Source organism: Labeo rohita, chromosome 14 (genome assembly GCF_022985175.1).
Source record: "Labeo rohita strain BAU-BD-2019 chromosome 14, IGBB_LRoh.1.0, whole genome shotgun sequence".
Classification (NCBI taxonomy): Eukaryota; Metazoa; Chordata; class Actinopteri; order Cypriniformes; family Cyprinidae; genus Labeo; species Labeo rohita.
Genome location: NC_066882.1, coordinates 16,330,651 through 16,350,043, shown reverse-complemented (window position 1 = coordinate 16,350,043; position 19,393 = coordinate 16,330,651). Strand labels below are relative to the sequence as shown.

The following is a 19,393-nucleotide window of genomic DNA, read 5'->3' as shown; positions in this document are numbered from 1 at the left end:
TTTTATGTATTATCTTAATTATGAACACACTGGTTTGTAGTGCAAACAGTGTAACACTTAGGGCACGTTGTTATTCTTCTTGTTATTTCCCTATGGCGGATAATGAACTGGAAGTCTCGCCCATAGGGTTACTTCCACACTGAAGAAAAAGGTGGATACAAGTCTTGAATGGTTCAAATGAATCATGAATTAATTATAAGAATAATATCTTTAAGATAAGAGTGTTGGTTGTCACACTGCATGTAATACAAAAATAATTAATAACGTGAATATCAGAGCCATAACCACACCGATATTGTAAGGGTATTCAGATTAGCTGCTTTTCAGTGGATGATTAAATGTTAAATTATATTAAATATTAAATATTAAAAATATTAAATGAATTCCACCCCCTGTCATAAATATGGTCACAGAAGGAGCAGAAAACATCTACCCACCAGTTAAAATAATATCTCTTTAATAACTTAAAAATAGTCAATCTTGAATAATCACATTTAGGAGATTCAATTCATTGAATCATAATAAAACTAACCATATCAGACAAATAAATGTTGTTGAGTGGTGTTAGTTTGGTTTAAAATAAACATTTTCTGTTTGTTACTTCTCACTTAGTACAGCGTTTTAACACTGTCAATCAAGCCTATCCACCTATTCCTTCTTGTAAGAGTGGGCGGGGCCATTTGTAAATTTTATGGGTGTGACTTCCGGTCTCATCCATCCAGCTTTTTTTTTAGCTGTACAAAACTCGTTTTACTGCTTGATATTGCAAACTCGTGCCTTGCCATATTAATTTCATGTATTATCTTAATTATCCACACACTGGTTTGTAGTGCGAACAGTTTTACTTTTTACTACACGTTTTCTTCTCATTATTTCCCTATAGCAGCTAATGAACCGGAAGTCTCACCCATTACCTCCGCGTTGAAGAAAAAAGTGGATAGTCAGGACATAAGTACATTTAGGGAATATTTTGTGACAGTATGTTTGTTCCAGCAGAGTTAATTAGCCAAGAATGAAAACGAGTTTCCTCGAACCCCCTCAGGAATGGTTAAAGATCAAATTTGCATTACTGTGGCGTATTAATGTTAAAACAGGCAAAATGTCATTGCCATCTGACACTGAGCCCAAACAATCCAAGCAGAGATTGTCAGTTTGAGCTTTGATTTCCTCAACATTAATATTTCATGAAACCCATCTGTTTTTCTGCTGTTATGCATCATTTCACTGTAAAGTCTTGTATATGTACAATTCAAAATGTACGTTTTACCTATAGACTGTTTTTATGCAGTATACAAAATTTGTTATTGCTGCAATTTAGTCTAACGATTACAAAGTAAGCTAAGCACAGGCAAAGTACAATAAATTATCTTAAAAGCGCGGTAGCGCCACCCAGTGGCAAGTACATATAGCAATACTGTGATTGTTGATATGGATATAAGAACCACAACATTGTTCAGGGGTGCATTTCCCAAAAGCAACTATGATCGCAAGTTTCGTCGTTACCAACAGAGCTCAATGAAAACACACCCCAGGTTTAGATGTAGATGATGCACAAATTTCTTTTTAAAGGTCTTTATACGGGTCATTTCTGTAAAGAACTCAAAAAGACGACAAATGATTTTATAACTTTATTTTCAAAAAACTTTGAAAATGAAGCTGTTTGAAATAATTAGCAATAAATAAAACAAAATAAGAAAATACAAATGTGAATGTTGTAAATAAATCCACAGAGGCATGTTGCAAAATGGTAATTAAAAAGCAAAACGAATCAACAACAATCTAGAATCACAGTGATACATGGTTCTTTCCTGCAACACATGGGGAAAGTCAAACTAAAATGTTTCATTTTATTTCAGGATGTTTTGCCGGTGAAATACAATATAATTTTGAGCCAACAAAATGAACAGGAACCCTGTACTTTCTGTTCAATACTAAGACATAGAACTGATGTTCTTGTGTGACAGAATCTTACATCATTTTCATCAGCAGAATAAATGAGAAAACATCAACAAAGAAAGCACTGAATACTGTATAATGAATAAAAAAACCATACACAGATAAAACAATAATATAAGACACTATCAAAGAAAATTATAAAGCCACAAACACAATGAAGTATTTGCAGTAAACACAAACAACAGATTTTCCATCGCTTTTGTGGTTTACAAAGCTTAGGCGTTTGCATATCACTAAATGTGCTACTTTAGCAATGATCTAAGATCTAAGTATGCTGCAGTGCTAAGGCTTCATGAATATATTTTCGTGTAGCATATATTATCTTAAGCTACAGATTAGCATGTTGTATTGCATAGCTTACATGTTTGCAGAGACAGTCTCTGCTTTTGTGCGGGTGCTTGATGGAAGTGAGCATGCACTGTTATCAGCGGTTTCTATATGGCAAAGCTGACTGACTCAAGCACAACGTTTTTGCATAATGCGCATAAGGTGCTTGTAAAGCTATCAAGAAGTAAGATATTTACATTTACATATTATCGAAAGCAATATTTTACATCAACTTTGACACAAGGTGTATGAGGCCACATATTATTTATTAAATATGTTTTTAAATCTCTGGATTCACATCGGACAGTGTAACACATTAGTTATAATACCACGTAAATACCATGTCAATAAATCCGAAACAATATTTTCTTGAGATATGGACAGGAGTGAGGATATGGAAGACTGAGATAGTTGAGAGGTTTCAGGGTTTTTTTAGTATTATTTTATGATTTTGTTCCAAATACTTCCAATTATGAGGAAAGAAGAGTGTTAAAGTGACTTTTAAAGAAGTCAGTTAATAAAGGCAGTGCTTTTTTATTTGCATTTGTGAATTTTCATAACATTTTGCTTGAGGTTTTGGTATACTGATGCATCAAGATCCCGGATCATATTTCCTATTAGGAAAATTAGCATATTAATGAGGAAGACGTCATATTAGTGTAGATCCTATGAATATTTACATCTACATATAATCAACAAAATCTAATTGTACATCCTTTTTTAACTTTTAACCACTGCCTTGTGCTCATAGCTTGACTACGTATGCTAAACTTCAATGATTGTGGATTTGGAAATCCATTAGGAAGCATGCAAAGCTTTATCGTGTCTACGTGAATCTGGCAGTTTTGAAATTTAATGAAGCATCACGAATGGCTTTAGATCAATATGAGGTGTTCTCGGGACGGAGCAGGTCACTGTAGTCATTTTGGTCTGGCGCGTACCTGCAGCAAGGTCGGCGTCTGTTCCATGATGCGCACCAGCAGCTTGTCGATGTAGTCCTCCAGGTCTCTGACCTGAACCTTCATCTTCTTCAGTTCGGCCTCACGTTTCTCCAATAACGCCATCTGCACCTCAGTTTCAGCCCGCTGCTTCTTGACGTCCATTTCCTGCTGAAGCAGCAGGGCTATCAGCTCCATGTTGGTCATGTTTTGATACTGAGCCCGAGCCTCCATCAGAGCCAGCTGCAGAATAAACAAGCACAAAGTCATGCTTACAAAAGAAAAACTGTAATGAGGTACTGTCATGTAGAGAATGATTACACCAAGACTACTTCATTAAACGCTTGATCAGCTGATCTTTGAGCACTTGTGTGTTCCTTCAATATCTTTAAAGTGCAATCAGCACAAGTCCATATTCATTTTAATGAGACCCTAAATAACCTTTCAGATCAATATTCTTGTTTCAGTGTCTGCTTGTAATCTGTTTGCTGATTACAGTTTTCCAGAACCAGGGTTGAAGCACATCTTCCAGCCCCAATCATGTCACCCTCACGCCATTCCAAACTTGTAAGACCTTAATTTATCTTCGGAACACAAATTAAGATATTTATATCTTTCTGACCCTGCAACGTTCAAGGCCCAGAAAGGTCTTAGGGGTTTGGGGGTTTGGAACAACACAAGGGTTAATAATAATGACCGAATTTTTGGGTTGAACTATTGCTTTAAGTAAATTATGGCACAGTTTTTTTTAAACTTTTAGTACCTGGTTTTGCTCATCCTCAGCAGAGGTTGGTGGTGCAGATCGTCCTGGGTTGATGGTGGACTTGAGTTTCTCCAACACTGAGCGGCTTTCTGGTTTCTTTTCACCCTGCAGAGTTGTGTTGGTCAAGGGCTTCACTGGGTGAGGGCTGTACAGCGATGCAAAAAGGAGAAAATTAAGTATTCATGTTGACATAGGCATTTCATCACGGTTTAATATGGTACCGTGTAAGCATCTTTACATTAAAACACTTTTTAAATCTCATGTTTATTAACTTCCTGACGAGTTAGTTTAGCAAAAGCACATAGTTGAGGAAGCAATGGTTAAAAGTAAAGAAGAAACAATTTTGTCGTCTTTCATTTAAGCATAAACTTGCTTGGAGATCTTCTCTTAGCAGTGACGTTACTGTTAACTAACAATTAAACCATTAAATCATTTCAAAAATGCTTTCATTAATTGAAATAAGGTGAAATAACAGTAAATATTAGATGGAAAATAGAACCAAAGAAGGTTGCCTCAGAACTGAAAAGTTCACAGAAGTGAAATACACATAAACTGAAGACCTTCCGATAAATGAACATTTGATTGAAAACGTTGTGGTCACTTCTAAAAGTTTTTTCTCAAGTCTCAAGCAATTTAATATAAATACTATCTAGAAAAAGTACTTTGAGAAGCATCTTATGATTTTTGCTTTTTTAGGTACTAACAAACAAGTCAAACAGCCCTCATAATGGAGTCTACACTACCAGTCAAAAATGTGTAATGTTTTTTTTTTTTTTTAAACTAGTCTCTTCTGCTCACCAAGCCTGCATTTATTTGATCCAAAGTACAGCAAAAACAGTTAAATTAATTTTATAAAAAATATTTTTACTACTTAAAATAACTGCTTTCTATTTTAATATATTTTAAATGTATATTTGTATATTTAAAGTGTATATTTTAAATGTATATTTGTTGATTTAAAGTGATTTAAAATGTGATTTAAAAAAATCCTGTGAATTTTTAAATTCTATTTAAAAGATGATTTAAAAATTCCTCTTCACTCCAGTCACATGATCCTTCAGAAATCATTCTAATATTCTGATTTGCTGCTCAAAAAAAAAAAAAATTACTATTGTTATTATGTTGAAAACAGCGGAGTAGAATTTATTCAGGTTTCTTTGATGAATAGAAAGTTCAGAAGAACATAATTTATCTGAAATAGAAATCTTTTGTAACATTATAAATGTCTTTATCATAACTTTTGATTAATTTAAAGCATCCTTGAAAAATACAAATATTAATTTCAATAATTTCTGACACTGACTTCAAGCTTTTGAATGCCATTGTTTATGACGTTACAAAAGTTTTTTATTGCAGATAAATTCTGATCTTTGGATCTTTCTATTCATCAAAGAATCCTGAAAAAATATGTACTAAACTGCTTTAAATATTGATATTAAAAATAAGAATAAATGTTTCTTAAACAGCAAATCAGCAATGATTTCCGAAGGATCACGTGACACTGAAGACTGAAGTAATGATGCTGAAAATTTAAATTTGATCACAAGAATAAAGTATTTTTTAAAATATGTTAAAATAAAAAACAGTTATTTTAAATAGTACAAATATTTCAAAATGTTACTGTTTTTGCTGTACTTTGGATCAAATAAATGCAGGCTTGGTGAGCAGAAGAGAAAACATTACAAATCTTACTGTTCAAAAACTTTTGACTGGTAGTGTACATCTCACATCAAATACTAGACGTATACAATACAACTGTCTTCTAACTTTACACTATTTCCATATGTTTAGTTACCTCTTCAAGAAAATGTGTTGCTGCAGAATGAAGAACAGAATGAAGGCTGAAACAAGCAACAGATAAGCAAAAATGAAAGAACTAAAAGTAATGCAGCATGCGCAAACCAGTAGGAAACTTAAAAATAGACAGTGCCGGAAAAATGCTTTTACATATTTGTCAAAGTCCGAATTATAGCAAGCTGTGAGTGCAAAAACAACTTTTGTTCTAGGCCAACATATGTGAGAGCATTAATGAGCCTGCACCTGTGAGAGAGAATGAGGTCATTTCTCAGGTGAGAGCAGAGGTGAGTGCGCTTTTAAAGGCAGTGAGGTCTCACCTGCTCTCCTCATGGGGCAGGAGGACGTTAGCTGGCTGTGTCTCCTCAGGTGAGAGGGAGAGCGGTGCGTCAACGTGGGGCTGGGCGGTGGAGGAGCGTGTGGAACCCATGCTGGGCAACTCGTTTGGGGGGTTCGCAGGAAGGGAAGGGTCAGGGTGGAAGCAGGAATTAGCACCAGCTAATGGGGTGGGTGAAGGGGAAGGACCATGCAAAATGAGATCTGATGTAGGATGAGGAGACCCTGGGAGCGAATCGGCACCAGAGACGGTTTTGGGTGAGCCTGTGGTTGAGCGCGGTCTGATGCGGGCTGATCTGACTTCCGTTTTATAGGGGCTTCTGGAGTTTCTTGGAGCTACTCTAGCATGCAAGTCCTCGAAGCTTATTTGTTCTTCAAGCGTCGAACTAGATTCCTCAACCTCATTTTTTAAGAAGCAAGCTTCTGAATCGAGCAACTCATTGTCTTTTGCTACCTCTTGTTGGTTTTGCACTGTCACAGTGTTTTCTTTGCTTGAGCACATTTGAGTGATCACAGTGATCTCTTTGTTGAGGAGAACGTCAGCCACGTCTTGAGACTCACAGTTAAACTCTGAAGCAGTGTTTCGGTGTTCACAAGTGTTGACTTTTTGTTCTCCTAGTTCTTCAAAAGGTGACAAGCAATGGTGATGGTTTTGTGAGTTAGACAAATGTGATGTGATGTTATTATGGCTGTTCTTTGGTGAAAACATCTCCAACTCTGATGCCATTCTGCACACTAAATCCTCAGGTAAGCCTGGGGAGCACCTTGGAAGCGAAGAACCATTCAGCTGCAAATTGGAGCAATCTTTGGATGATTTAAGAGCATCAAAAGGTGGTTGCAACTCAGACGGTGAACTTTCAGAATCAATAAAAGCAAACTCTGAAGTACTATCAGTATTGTTGTTGGAATCTCTAGGTGAGAGGGTCAACAAACCCACGCCGTTGGTTTTAGTCTTGCACTGTTGTTCATTAAAGATCTTTATTTCACAGGATGATTCTGAATCTTGCTTTGGTTGGTTCTGAGGGGAACTGCAAAGTGATTCGGCCACTGTGGTTTCCCAGTCAGAAGGGAAACAGAGAGTTTCAGGTACTGTGTACTCGCATTCAGAACTTCCAAGTGCATCTTCACTGAAATCATTCGGTGAGCCGTTACCATTATTGTTCGTAGTGAAATTGATTTCCTCAACCATGAATTCATTCAGTCTGATACCACTGTGCAACTCTGCATCCATCTTGTTACACCCTCCTGAAGAAATATGGTGCATCTCTTTATCTGAACATAAAATCTGAGAGTTCCTCTTCACGTCTCCATCTCTCACATGCTGAAGGGAGGCGAAGTCAGTCTGGGAAAGGAAGCAAGCCTCTTTCTGCACAGCTAGCTCCTGGGCTCTATCCAACCAGCTGTCCGTAGTGATCCCTTGGGTCCTCATGGGTCTACGTGGTGGTAGAGGAGGCAGATCCCATGGCCTTGAAACACCCATGTCAACTTCATCAACCCTTAAACTAATGTTCGCTTTCTTAATTTGGTTTGTATTTGGTACCTGCGAGAGAAACGGTGCTGATGGAGGTCTAGTTGGAGTCCCGTTGGGTGATTTGAGCCGGCTGGTGGCAAACTCTTCAAAATCATCCCATTCTCCAGCCCTCTCAGACAGAGAGTGGTTCGGATTAGTGTTTGAGCTTTTATCTGGTGTCTCAGGCATGATGGCCGGAAGAGACCTTTGCCTGGACATACTTCTTGGTCTTTCTCGCTTTATTATGGACATTTTGTTCTGCGCTCCATTACGGAGTGGACTGCATCCGACTGGATAATGATAAAGACTCGAATTAGAATCAGCAGTTGGAAACTTTAGTGCTTCCTCGGCTATAAGATCCTCAAAAAAGGGGTTTTGCTGTAGTCGTGTTAGGAAAGGGTTAGAGGGAGAGATGGAAGGGGGTGTTGGAGATGAGTGGGTGAATGGGTTGCCACTAGGGGGAGACACCGAGCCAGTAGTGCAACCGAGGGGAAGAGAGCAGGGGGGCTGACTGGGGGAGCAAGGGATCTGACAGGGGGTGTCTGAGCTGCTCTCTACCTTAGGAGAGACTCCCAGCCTGTGGAGGGAAGGCACAAGTAGTCCTCTTAGTTATGGTGTGTAATGGGCCATAAAATCTAACTATGAGTGGGGAGGGGAGAGAGACAGTTCTTTTCTATTACAGAGACACCTCTTAATTGAAGAAAAACTGTCTTCAAATTTGGTTATGTTTTGATTGGAAGTGTCTGGCATGTTTTGACCAGCTTGCACACTGTTCCTACACAAATACTGCTGGTTTAGCAAGAACAAAAGGGGAGAAAAGACATTTCCTTTCAGTCTATAAACTCTAATGAGGGGTGGGCGATATACCTGTCGACACAATAAACAGGTAAAAAAAAAAATGGACAAAATCTAGGGTGTTGTCAAGTGACGTTTCGGTGTTATGTCGCCTTTAAAACGTTTATCATCTGCATGCATTAAGCCCTTCCAATTTAAACTTTCAAGCTATTTTAAAACATTCAAGCACAATAAGACATGAAAGAGAATTCAATTTCAGATCCTCGTTTCACACAGCACTAGTTATGTTATGAGATAATGCCAGTCTTTGCAAACGTAATTGGTGATGTCTTAAGTGAACAGAGACATTTGGAAGAAAACTGCATGTGTATTGTATCTGTTTTAGGTCCTAAAATAAAAGCAGCCTAATACAGCTGCTGTCTGTGTCATTTAAAGGGAGAGTTTAGTCAGAAAGGAAAATTCTGTCATTAATTACTCACCCTTATGTCATTCCAAAACTCTAAAACCTTTGTTCATCTTCGGGATACAAATTAAGATGAAATCTGAGAGCTTTCTGACCTTGCACAGACAGCAACACAACTGACACATTGAAGGCTAAGAAAGGTAGTAAGGACATCATTAAAATACCGTAATTTTATGAAGCTAAGAGAATACTTTTGGGTGTGTACAGATACTGTTAAATAAAATTCTTTTAAAGACTTTCCAAGCACTACTTTTTTGATCTTTAATTAGAGATCTCACTTATGGATTGATGTTTTTTACTGTTTAAGAAAAAAAAAAAAAGAAAAAAAGATTTGCGAAACCGCTCCAAAGCTCTGATCTGAATCAAATGATTTATGCTCCTAGGTTTCAATCTAAAGCAAAAGATTTGCAAACATGCTATGAAGTTCCGATCTAAATCAAATGATTCGAGAACCCGCTCCGAAGTTCAGATCTAAATCAAATGATTTGCAATGCATGCTCCCAAGTCCCGATCTGAATAATGATTCGCAAACCATCACTTCAGATCAGGAATCGGAGTGTGGATTGTGAATTATTCAGTTCGCAGAATGATTCAAGAACCCGCACTGAATTCCAGATCTAAATCAAATGATTCACAGTACATGATTTGAAGGCCTGATCTGAATCAAATGATTTGCCACTCAATATACGATTGAATCAATTCGAAACGGTGAACCATGTTGCGACCCAGTGGTTTTTAAATGGTTTTAAAATTCATTACAAGTGATGTCGAATTTTGAAACTGAATGGCTCTTTTAATTTGATCTGGCTTTTGTTAGTGAATCACTTGAAATGAAAAGTCACTGGTTTTAATCAATCGGAGCAGTTCCAGCTTCAATGACTCACTCAATTGATTTGGTTCATCTGTTCCTCTTTTTGCATCTTCCACCATGTTTACTGAAATAGTCAAAAAAGTAAGATGTGAATTTTGCATGAAAAGATATGTGCTTATTAAAAATTAAACACTTTTTGTACGCAAAGAAAACAAAAATAATGTCTTTTTTTAACTAAATGTGTACTCGTAGCTTCACAAGAATACGGTTGAACCACTGATGTCACATGGACTATTTTAACCACGTCCTTACTAGCTTTCTGGACGTTGGTAAATGGCAGTGTTTTATTGTGCATTTGATTACTTTTCAATTTCTGTAATATTTCTTACTTCTGTTAGAACGACCCATCTAAAAAGGCACTGATTATTTAATTTTTTACTTTGTCCTGTTGTAGTTAACTGTTTGTTTCACTAAGCTTGAGAACTTATTACTTTTATTAGTTAAGCTAGTATTGTGTAGAATGTATAATTGTGAAATGTCAATGTCAAATTTTTTAATTTTATCATCGTAGCAACCTTATTTCTGTGAAAAACTTACTACATTCATTTGTGACATATATTGTTATGGTGAAATAAAATTACTTAAGATTTGTCATATCGCCCACTCCTAACTCTAATCAAAATAAAACAGGCATAAACTATAAGAAATGGCTGAATGTGTCGGGGGGAAAGAAAACAAACAAAAAACAAACATGCTGCTGGATGAAAATTACTGAAATGTGAAATAATTTAAAAATAGCTGATGTTTTTGAATGCTCAAACAAATTCGTGGAACTTAAACAAATTTTTTTGGATGAAAATGCACATGTTAACAATCCCTTCTTTGAAAAATGTCTTGACCTATGTTGTGCAGACCAAGAGCAATATAAAGAAATGAGATGGAAAAAGCTGCTGCAGTAAGTGTTGCATCAGCAAATTTAAACACTCCTTTTTCTAAGAATATTCTCTGAGGACCAAAATGCAGGCTGACATTCACAGCCATTCACTTAAAAACAAAGTATCCCTTTAGAAGAACGTCTGGCAGTCAAATACAGATCATGGGGAAGTGCTATTGATGATATTGATACATGAGCAAAGTCAGACATCTTTTGTACTGTAACATAAAACCTAGTAGCCTCGCTTGGCCTTCACTCACCTTGGCTTGTTCTGAGAGTCACCGGAGCCAAACCATCCTCTGCGTCTGCCCTCAAGAGGAGCAGAAACCTGGCTCTGCTCCGGCTTGGCTGGGAGAGAGTCACTCCTCCCACTAGAAAACAGAGTTTTCCTTAGCTTTTTTCCTTTATCCACCACTTCCACAGGTCCAGCGGCCTGCACTGGCTTTCCCTCTGAGGTGGCGGCCCCTTGGGTCTGACTCTGAGCTCCATCTGTCTCGCCGTCCTCCTTCTTGCTCTTTTCAATGGACCAGCGTCTCCCGTCGCTCTTCTGCGAGTCCTCGCCGCGTCGGGTCAGATTCTGGAGAGAGCGAGAAAGAGGTGCACATTTCTCCAGCAGGGTGCGCTTGGCCGGGATGGTGCTTGGACTCTTGGGGCTGGCAGGCTCGGATGAGTAGATATGGCTACCGTTGATGCAGAGGGTTGATTTGGAGAGTGCCATACTCTGGCCTTTTATGTTTTCCAAGGCAGGGCTGGGACGAGGAACACCCGTGATCTTACTGGCTTCATCGCTGTGTGCACGCTTGTGAGTCATCACTTTAAAGACAGATCACAGACAGAAGACAGAGAGAGGGTACAGACAAAGATCAGTATGTCCCAATCAGACATTCAGGGAGAAGTTTTAAAAGGGAGATAAGCTGCACAATTCACTTTTTCATGTTGTTTGAACATAAATGTGTGTTGGCAGTGTGTATACACAACCACCTTATAATGACCAAAATCCACGCTATAAATCCAACAAAATCATAACTCCTTTCTCAAACCAAGCCATTCTCAGATTTTGGCCAGATGTACATCACACAGACCCAGGCCTCTCCCACGATTGTTGATTGACAGTGGTATTTTACCTTAGTCCCACCCTGAGCGAGCTGTGAACAGTTCGCCATTGTGTTGACTCCGGTGCAGAGGAAGACATGAATGTCTCAGATTGAGCGATTGAGGTTTTCTGTTGTTCCACAACTAAATGTGGCTAAACTAAATAGTATGACTTATCACCTCCAGGAAAGAGGGGGCGGGGTGAGCAGAGCTCATTAGCATTTAAAGGGACATGCACCTAAAAAGGTTGCTGTGAACAAGCGCTGATTTTGACAAGGTAAAAAGGATGTTTTTTTACACTACCATTGCTAAATTTTAACCAAAGTCTATGTTACAGACTTTTAAAGTAAAAGTAAAAGTCTATGTCATAGACGTTTCATTCAGACCCTAAAGAATCATATCAACTTGTGGAAAATGGGCATCTGATGTCCTGTTTAAAGATGGGATGATTCACTCACCCTTGTGTCATTACAAATATGTTTGACTTTCTTTATCTGTGAAACACAACAGAAGATATTTAGAAAAATGTCTCAGGGTTTTTTTTTGTCCACACAATGAAAGTCAATGGGTCCAGAGTTTTTTTTTGTTTTGGACGCCACTGGCTTTAACTGCATGCAAAAAAAAAAAAAAAAAAAAAAAAAAAAAAGCTGTTGAAACATTTTTAAAAATATCTTTAAGGATGATCCACAGAATAAAGAAACTCACATGAGCTTGGAACAACACAAGGATTGTCACAGTCTATCATAAACTATCATATGGAGCCCACAGTTTATTAAAGGGACAGTTCACCCAAAGATGAAAAATTATTCCTTGATTTACTCACTTTCATGCCATCCTAGATGTATATGACTTTCTTCTTTTAGACAAACACAATCGGAGCCATATTTAAAAATGTCCTGGCTCTTCCAAGCTTTATAATGGTAGTGAATAGCTGTTGAGATTCAATAGTCCAGCAGAAGTCCAATAAAGTGCATCCATCAATTATAAAAAATACTCCACATGGCTCAGGGGGTTAATAAAGTCCTTGTGAAGTGAATGGATGCGTTTTTGTGAGAAATATGTCCATATTTAAAACTTTATAAACCATAATCTCTAGTTTCCGGCAACTGTTGTATACGTGTTCACAACAGAGTGGCGTTCCAGCGGATGATGTAGGATGTACGCATAGCGTAAAATTCAGTGGGAATATGCTAGTCTCTTGAGAACCAAATTTCGTTTACAGCAAAGAAAAATCAGTCTCCTCTTCGCTTATATCGTTTTTCTTTACAAATCCTCATTTTGTACTTCTAATTCCCAACCAGAGTTTTGTTTTGCTCTCTCCTCTGCGCTTCCACGTTCGAGTCCTATGTCATCCACTGGAACGCCACTCTTTCTCATGAACGCATATATGACAGTAAGCGGAAGCTAGAGATTGCGGTTCATAAAGTTTTAAATATGGATATTTTTCTTACAAAAACACATTGATTCGCTTCAGAAGGCCTTTATTAACCCCCACAGAGCCATGTGGAGTACTTTGTATGATGGATGGATGCACTTTATTGGACTATAGAATCTCAACAGCCATTCTCTGCCATTACAAATCTTGAAAGAGTCAGGACATTTTTTAATATAACTCTCTGTCTCTAAGTCTGAAGAACGAAAGTCATATACACCTAGAATGGCTTGAGGGTGAGTAAATCATGGGGTAATTTTCCTTTTTGTGTGAACTCTCTCTTTAGCAGTTCAGCAACATATTATTATCATGCACATTCTCAATGACAATTACAATAACGAATTCTCTCAGTTTATCCCTTCTTACGGACAACTGACCTTTCATCCCACCTTCAGCATCAATTCGGAAGGGCTCCATCACTCTGCTGCTGTAAATGGGTGTTCTGGACAGCTCTACCGAGACGAATGGTTCCCCAGCAGATGATGCCATGCTACTGTCTGACGCCAATGACGAACAAGATCGTGTGTCTGAATTCTTGCGCAGTTTTCCTTTAAGGAAGAAGTCTTTCACCTTGCTCCTGTGTTCATCGACCCCCTCTTCCTCTCCCGGCTCGTCGGGTCCACCATCTCCTGCAAAAGGAGGACCTACCGACCCTGACAGGGCGGCGTAACGGCCAGGTAAAATGGCAGAGGAGGATTCCACGTCTCCTCTCTTTCTTCCAGTGACGCGGTCCTTCAGCTTTCCAAACGCAGACCGAGGCTTGTCCTTTATGGTCAGATCGTACATACTGGCGGTCATGTTGTTGCGTGTAAACTGGACGGTGACCTGCAGCTCTCCTCGTTCCTTCTCCTTCCGACCAGCCTTGGACTTCAGCTTGAGCCACCTTAAACATAGTAAGATAAAAAGTCAGCTAAAAGCTAATTTATATAATCAAACACTCAAAGTCGAGGACTATTTTATGTTTCTAGGCCTTGAATGTGTCAGCTGCGTTGCGTATATGCAGGATCAGAAAGCTCTCGGATTTCATCAGAAATACCTTTATTTGTGTTTTGAAGATGAACGAAAGTCTTACAGGTTTGGAACGACATGAGGGTGAGTATTCAAACTGTAAAAATATTTCACATGATTGCCATCTTCACTGCATTTTTGAGCATTTTTTGATTTTGGGATGAAACTTATAAATCAGTGCTCTCACTGATGGCCTCATCTTTTATAACACTGGCTTACAATTTCCTGCACCACACTGAAGCAAGTGGCAATGACCTATACTGCAGTACAAACACAAGCAGGGGCCTCTTGAACGAATGTTACTGCCTTAGTATGGTGCCGTCCCTTTGTCTCACACAGAACCAGTGGTGAAACTATTTCCTCCATTTCCGGTAGAGCACAGAGCACCTCATGTGCACACACGTGCAGAGAGCCAAGACAAACGCCTTACACTGGGAGACGCAGAAGAGAGAGACAGAGGGCGAGCGAGGTGCAACTCTGAGCTCAATTAAAGCCAGATGTGCAAAACAGCCTCACGCCTACAACGACATGTGATGACTCAGAATAGTGTTTGCAGAGACGGACATTCCTCCATACGTCTCTCCATGTGACCTGAAACGCCAAGAGGCGTACATGACAGTGCAAACTTTAACTAGAAATTGAATGTTGACGAATAAAATTGTTATTTTTGTTTGCTTTGGGGACAAAAAGTATTCTGGTATTTTAACAATGTCCTTACTACCTTTCTGAGCCCTGAATGTTTCAGCTGGATTGCTGTCTATGCAGGGTCAGAAAGCTCTCGGACTTCATCAAATATATCTTAATTTGTGTTGTGAAGATGAACGAAAGACTTGCAGGGTGAGTAATTAATAACAGAATTTTGATTTTTGGATGATCTGTTCCTTTTAGTTTATATAATAAACATTTATTAATATTAGGCGTTTGGTACATCTTAACAGTAATTAATTTAATCAATTTTGTTAGTTGAATTGTGGACGTGAGAATAAAGGAAGGCGTATTAAATATGAAAATAACAATGTTATTGTTGCTCAGCATGGCTCACTGACTTCCTCCCTCACTTGTTTATAGAGGTTTCAGCCAAGAGGCCCCCACCTACCTCATCTCTTCCTCCCCTCCCATGGCAAATAATTTACTCTTCCTAATGACGGCACTGCTAGACATGTAGTTGAATTTCATCTATTGGACGTGCAAGCTTTTAAACAAGAGATATATTCGATAAAAAATAAACAATGAAAAAAAATTCCAGGAAGGTTACGTCTGTTGGACTGCAGTGAAATGCGTGTTTGTTGAGTTCAGTGCTCTGTGACCATTCTGACACATGCTGGTACTGCCCTGTGTGGAGGCATGACTCCGTGCCAGCGCTACGCAAGCACACTGATGAGAACTAGATGCGGCATGCCCCTCCAAGCATGTTGTTGTGTCTGTAAGAACATATCCCATTACTCTGGTATTCAAAACAATGTTGGTTTTGCACTTCCCATAGATTGCTCATGTGGCTTCGACTACCATGCATTTGTTTAATATTGCATGTGACATTAGTAATTTAGGTTAAGTTTTGGTGGCTAGCCAAAGAATCTTCCTGCAATTCTGTTATGTTGCAAATGTGAATGTCTGTCCAACTGTGAAATGGGTGCACAGAAATTCTTCCACCCAAAATCACAGGCTCAAGGTTTTGGCATGCCACTGTCAAATATCCCAGGACTACATCCACTGAAAAACAAGGAAAGCTATTCTTTAAATGTACATTCAGTTAGTACATAAGGCTATAATAAACATAAAGATAGATCCTGTTTCGTAAGGCTACACTTTTTACACTCACTCTTGGGAATGATGGGGAAGTGGTGAAACAACACTAAAATGCCTAAAATGTTTTGTTTTTTTTAAACATATGCCCTGTTTTTTTTTTTAAGCATTATTGAGATACTACTATAGTTTTTATTAATATTTTTAATGATTTTAATTTTTTTTAAGTTTTGTAATGTGTTTTTGCCTTTTTTTTTTATTAGTTTAAGTCTACACAGTTTTCATTATTTTTTTGTTTAGTCGTTCCAGTTAAAGCTTTAAAGCTCCAGTTAAAGAGTTAAAGCTTAATAAATCAGCTTTTATTGATGTATGGTTTGTTAGATAGGACAATATTTGGTTGAGATACAACTATTTGAAAATCTGGAATCTGAGGGTGCAAAAAAAAAAAAAAAAAAAAATATTGAGAAAATCACCTTTAAAGTTGTCCAAATGAAGTTCTTAGCAATGCATATTACTAATCAAAAAGTAAGTTTTGATATATTTATGGTAGAAAATTTACAAAATATCTTCATCATACATGATCTTAAAGTCTTAATGATTTTTGGCATTAAGAAAAATAAATAATTTCGACCCATACAATAAACTGTTGTCTATTGCTGCAAATATATACCGTGCTACTTATGACTAGTTTTGTGGTCCTGGGTCACATATTTCGACTTATTATATCATGTTTTTATGCATACCTGCTGAAACATAAACCCATGGTCTTCTAGCTACTAGTCTGATGGTTTATGAAGGTTTATTTAAGCACTTTTTGGGCACTGGGAGAGCAGTACAAACCAGCTAGGACTAGCAAACCACAGGGATGTACACTTACATGAATATGGTAATTATTCAGTAGCATGGTATCTGGTGCCATCTTTGTACCATGGTACTACCACAGTACTAAAATCTCAAGGAGGCCCAAGAGGCCTATTAATTGATCCTATTATTAGCTGCAATACTCACTCATTTCTAGGACACATTCCATCTTGAAAAACTTTGTCGAGGGGGATAATAGTTTGACCGAGAAATACGTCCAGCCCGATGAGCACTCGATGCATCACGGTGAGCACCAGGTTGCTGCTCCCGGGCGGGTACGCGCTCATGTCACCCGCCTCCAGCAGCCCAGGCAGCAGCTCAAACGAGCACTCCTCGTTCCACTGCGGCTCCTCAGCCTTCTCCACCAGGCCGGTGGTGTACTTCTCCTTGCCGACCTGGATGATAGTGTAAACATAGCGGCTGCCTTGCTTGCCCTTCGTCCGCAGACCCTTCGCACGAAGGACGGTCACGTTGACGTGCGTCGGGACCCATCTCTGATCATCGTCGTCCAGGCTGATCAGAGGCATCCCGCTGCAGTTGGAGACGCAGTTGTTTTGGGATAATCCAGCAGAATGACACTTGCGCACTGGATAACTATGCGCTGCCCGCGCCCTTGCGCTTGTCCGCCGCCCGAACTTGCAGTGCGAGAAATCGCTGCATTATCGTTCAGCTCACTTGAAAAAGACAATCACCATCGTAACGTTAAATCTGAAACCCCTCGCGAGTCAAACTTCACATCAATTTACCGTAGTGGGCGTTCTGGACCCTCGGCGTCACCACCACAACAGATTTTTGACAACTCACTGCACTGCTGCTGCTGCGCAGCCCGCCCTCCAACATTTTGTGGGGGCTCCGCAATAAAGTATCCAGCTGAATTAAAGAGAAAGGCAACTCAAATCCGTGCTGCGATGGTTCATATCAGAACAGAGTAAACAGTTTAGCAGAGATCACTAGATTTTAGCTGTACTTACACTGGGAATCAGTGAGCACGATAATGAGTGTGGGAAAACTTTTCCACGCTTGAAGCAATTCATTGCTTCATCGAACGAGTTTTGAATGAATCTTTTAAGTGAGCGAATCGGTTTGTTTGAACGAGTCTTGTAAATAAACGAATCGTCGCGTTCATTTTTTATGCACTGACGCCTTTTAATAGGAGCACGTTTCAGGTGTTTATTTTAAACAAAAATGGACATTTTGTTAATCAGTGGGCGTTTAAAAACGTTTTTAACAGCTTTACTCGATTAGCTAAAATCATGTAGACTGGCCACCCCTAAATCTAACCGCCAAATCCGGTAAAGTTGTTGAAAAAAATCTTTTTATGAAAACGCCCACTAGTTATGCAGAGAATTATGAGTGGGTTTTGAGTCTAATGAGATTGGTCAAGTAAATTAAGTGTAGAGCCATCAATCGGCCATATTGGCGCACTGAACGTAAACAATGCCGCTGAACCAAACAAAACGTAATTATAGCTGCTGAAAACGGTCAAGTATTGTCATGTTTTGGGCTGCACTAATTGGTCGGGACTGGGAAAAACATTTGGAGTATTATAGACTGCCAAAAATTATAACAAATCAAGGAAATGAGTGCAAAAAACTGTACAAAAGGAACAAAAGGTGTTTGTGGTTGGCCAAACTGAACCAGGATTTCAGGGCGAGAATGTTGACAACATTCATATTTGTTCTTATCATTTCCAGTCAGGTAGGTGAAATATTAGGCTAATATCTTAATTTCCTACTTACAGTGTCCTTCTCTGTATGATTTAGCAGCCTCCACACGTTCTTTTTCTGGTTTAGACAGCATAAATTAGCAGAACAACATATTCAGCAGTACATTAACTGTGCAATCCATGCTGTTGTTTACATCTGAGTATCTCCAATATGGCCGCGCATCCTGGTAACTGACCAAACTGTGTCGTAAGTGCAAACCCTCTATAGAGGAATCAATCTATTCTTGTCGACTCGGCGTGTTTATTTTGTATATTTTTATTTAATTTTTGACTTGGCATGTTTAAGGAAGCGTTCAAGTATAGGTCTCTGCAAGAAAGTAATGGGAGTTATAAGATCGGTGGGCATTTTCATGTTACCTGATTGGCTCATGTCATAGTGACGGTTATGTTCAGAGGTGGGGTCAGGTAAGGATCATTTTCATTGCATAATTTCGAAAAGTCAGAAACGCCCACTTTTGTTCTGCCCAGATCATTCTCAAGCAGTTTTGTGAATGATTCAGTTACTCGCTCGAATGCATTGCTGTTACCTGCAAAAAGAGTCAATGAGTGAATCAGAATCGAATTTATTCTGTTAGTAAACCTATTTCTAAAGATTCAAGTCAGTGAATCAAATTCACCATTACTTTTGCAGTACAGTAATAATAATAATTCTGTGTGTGAGTCTATGGGGTGGGGTTTGATGCTATCTCTGCTTATCTGTCCCATGATGATGATTTTTTTCCCCGCCTAAACTAAATCTCTGTTTCAGCCACCTATTACACAATGTCTGGAAATGCCTGCGCATTACATAACATACTAGAAAGCTGAAGATATACACTACCAGATATACACCCGATATACATGTTTTTTTTTTTTTTTTTTTTTTTTAAGAATTCTCTTCTTCTCATCAAGCTGGCATTTATTT

General features: G+C 38.7%; 1 protein-coding gene across 2 annotated transcripts; it reads right to left on the bottom strand.

Moving 5' to 3' along the window:
- Positions 1–1,615: 1,615 nt before the first annotated feature.
- On the bottom strand, positions 1,616–17,771 carry LOC127175848 (rab11 family-interacting protein 1). 2 transcript variants are annotated; one of them, XM_051127140.1, is made up of 6 exons: positions 16,911–17,771; positions 13,529–14,034; positions 10,888–11,440; positions 6,099–8,201; positions 3,985–4,129; positions 1,616–3,464 (listed from the first exon to the last, which is right to left on the bottom strand). In XM_051127140.1, the coding sequence occupies exons 1-6, from the start codon at positions 17,288–17,290 to the stop codon at positions 3,204–3,206; spliced, it is 3,948 nt and encodes a 1,315-aa protein (XP_050983097.1). In that variant the 5' UTR covers positions 17,291–17,771; the 3' UTR covers positions 1,616–3,203. The 2 variants fall into 2 exon arrangements, with proteins under 2 accessions (XP_050983097.1, XP_050983098.1); XM_051127141.1 differs by having other exon boundaries at positions 13,541–14,034.
- Positions 17,772–19,393: the final 1,622 nt, after the last annotated feature.

Excerpts from the sequence above, each read along its gene's own strand:
- LOC127175848 (XM_051127140.1), bottom strand. The coding sequence starts at position 17,290 with ATGCCTCTGATCAGCCTGGACGACGATGATCAGAGATGGGTCCCGACG. Across the intron at positions 11,441-13,528 it reads TGCTGAAGGTGGGATGAAAG|TGATGACTCACAAGCGTGCA; the intron begins GTCAGTTGTCCG and ends CTGTCTTTAAAG. Across the intron at positions 4,130-6,098 it reads CTGCCCCATGAGGAGAGCAG|CCCTCACCCAGTGAAGCCCT; the intron begins GTGAGACCTCAC and ends ATCGCTGTACAG.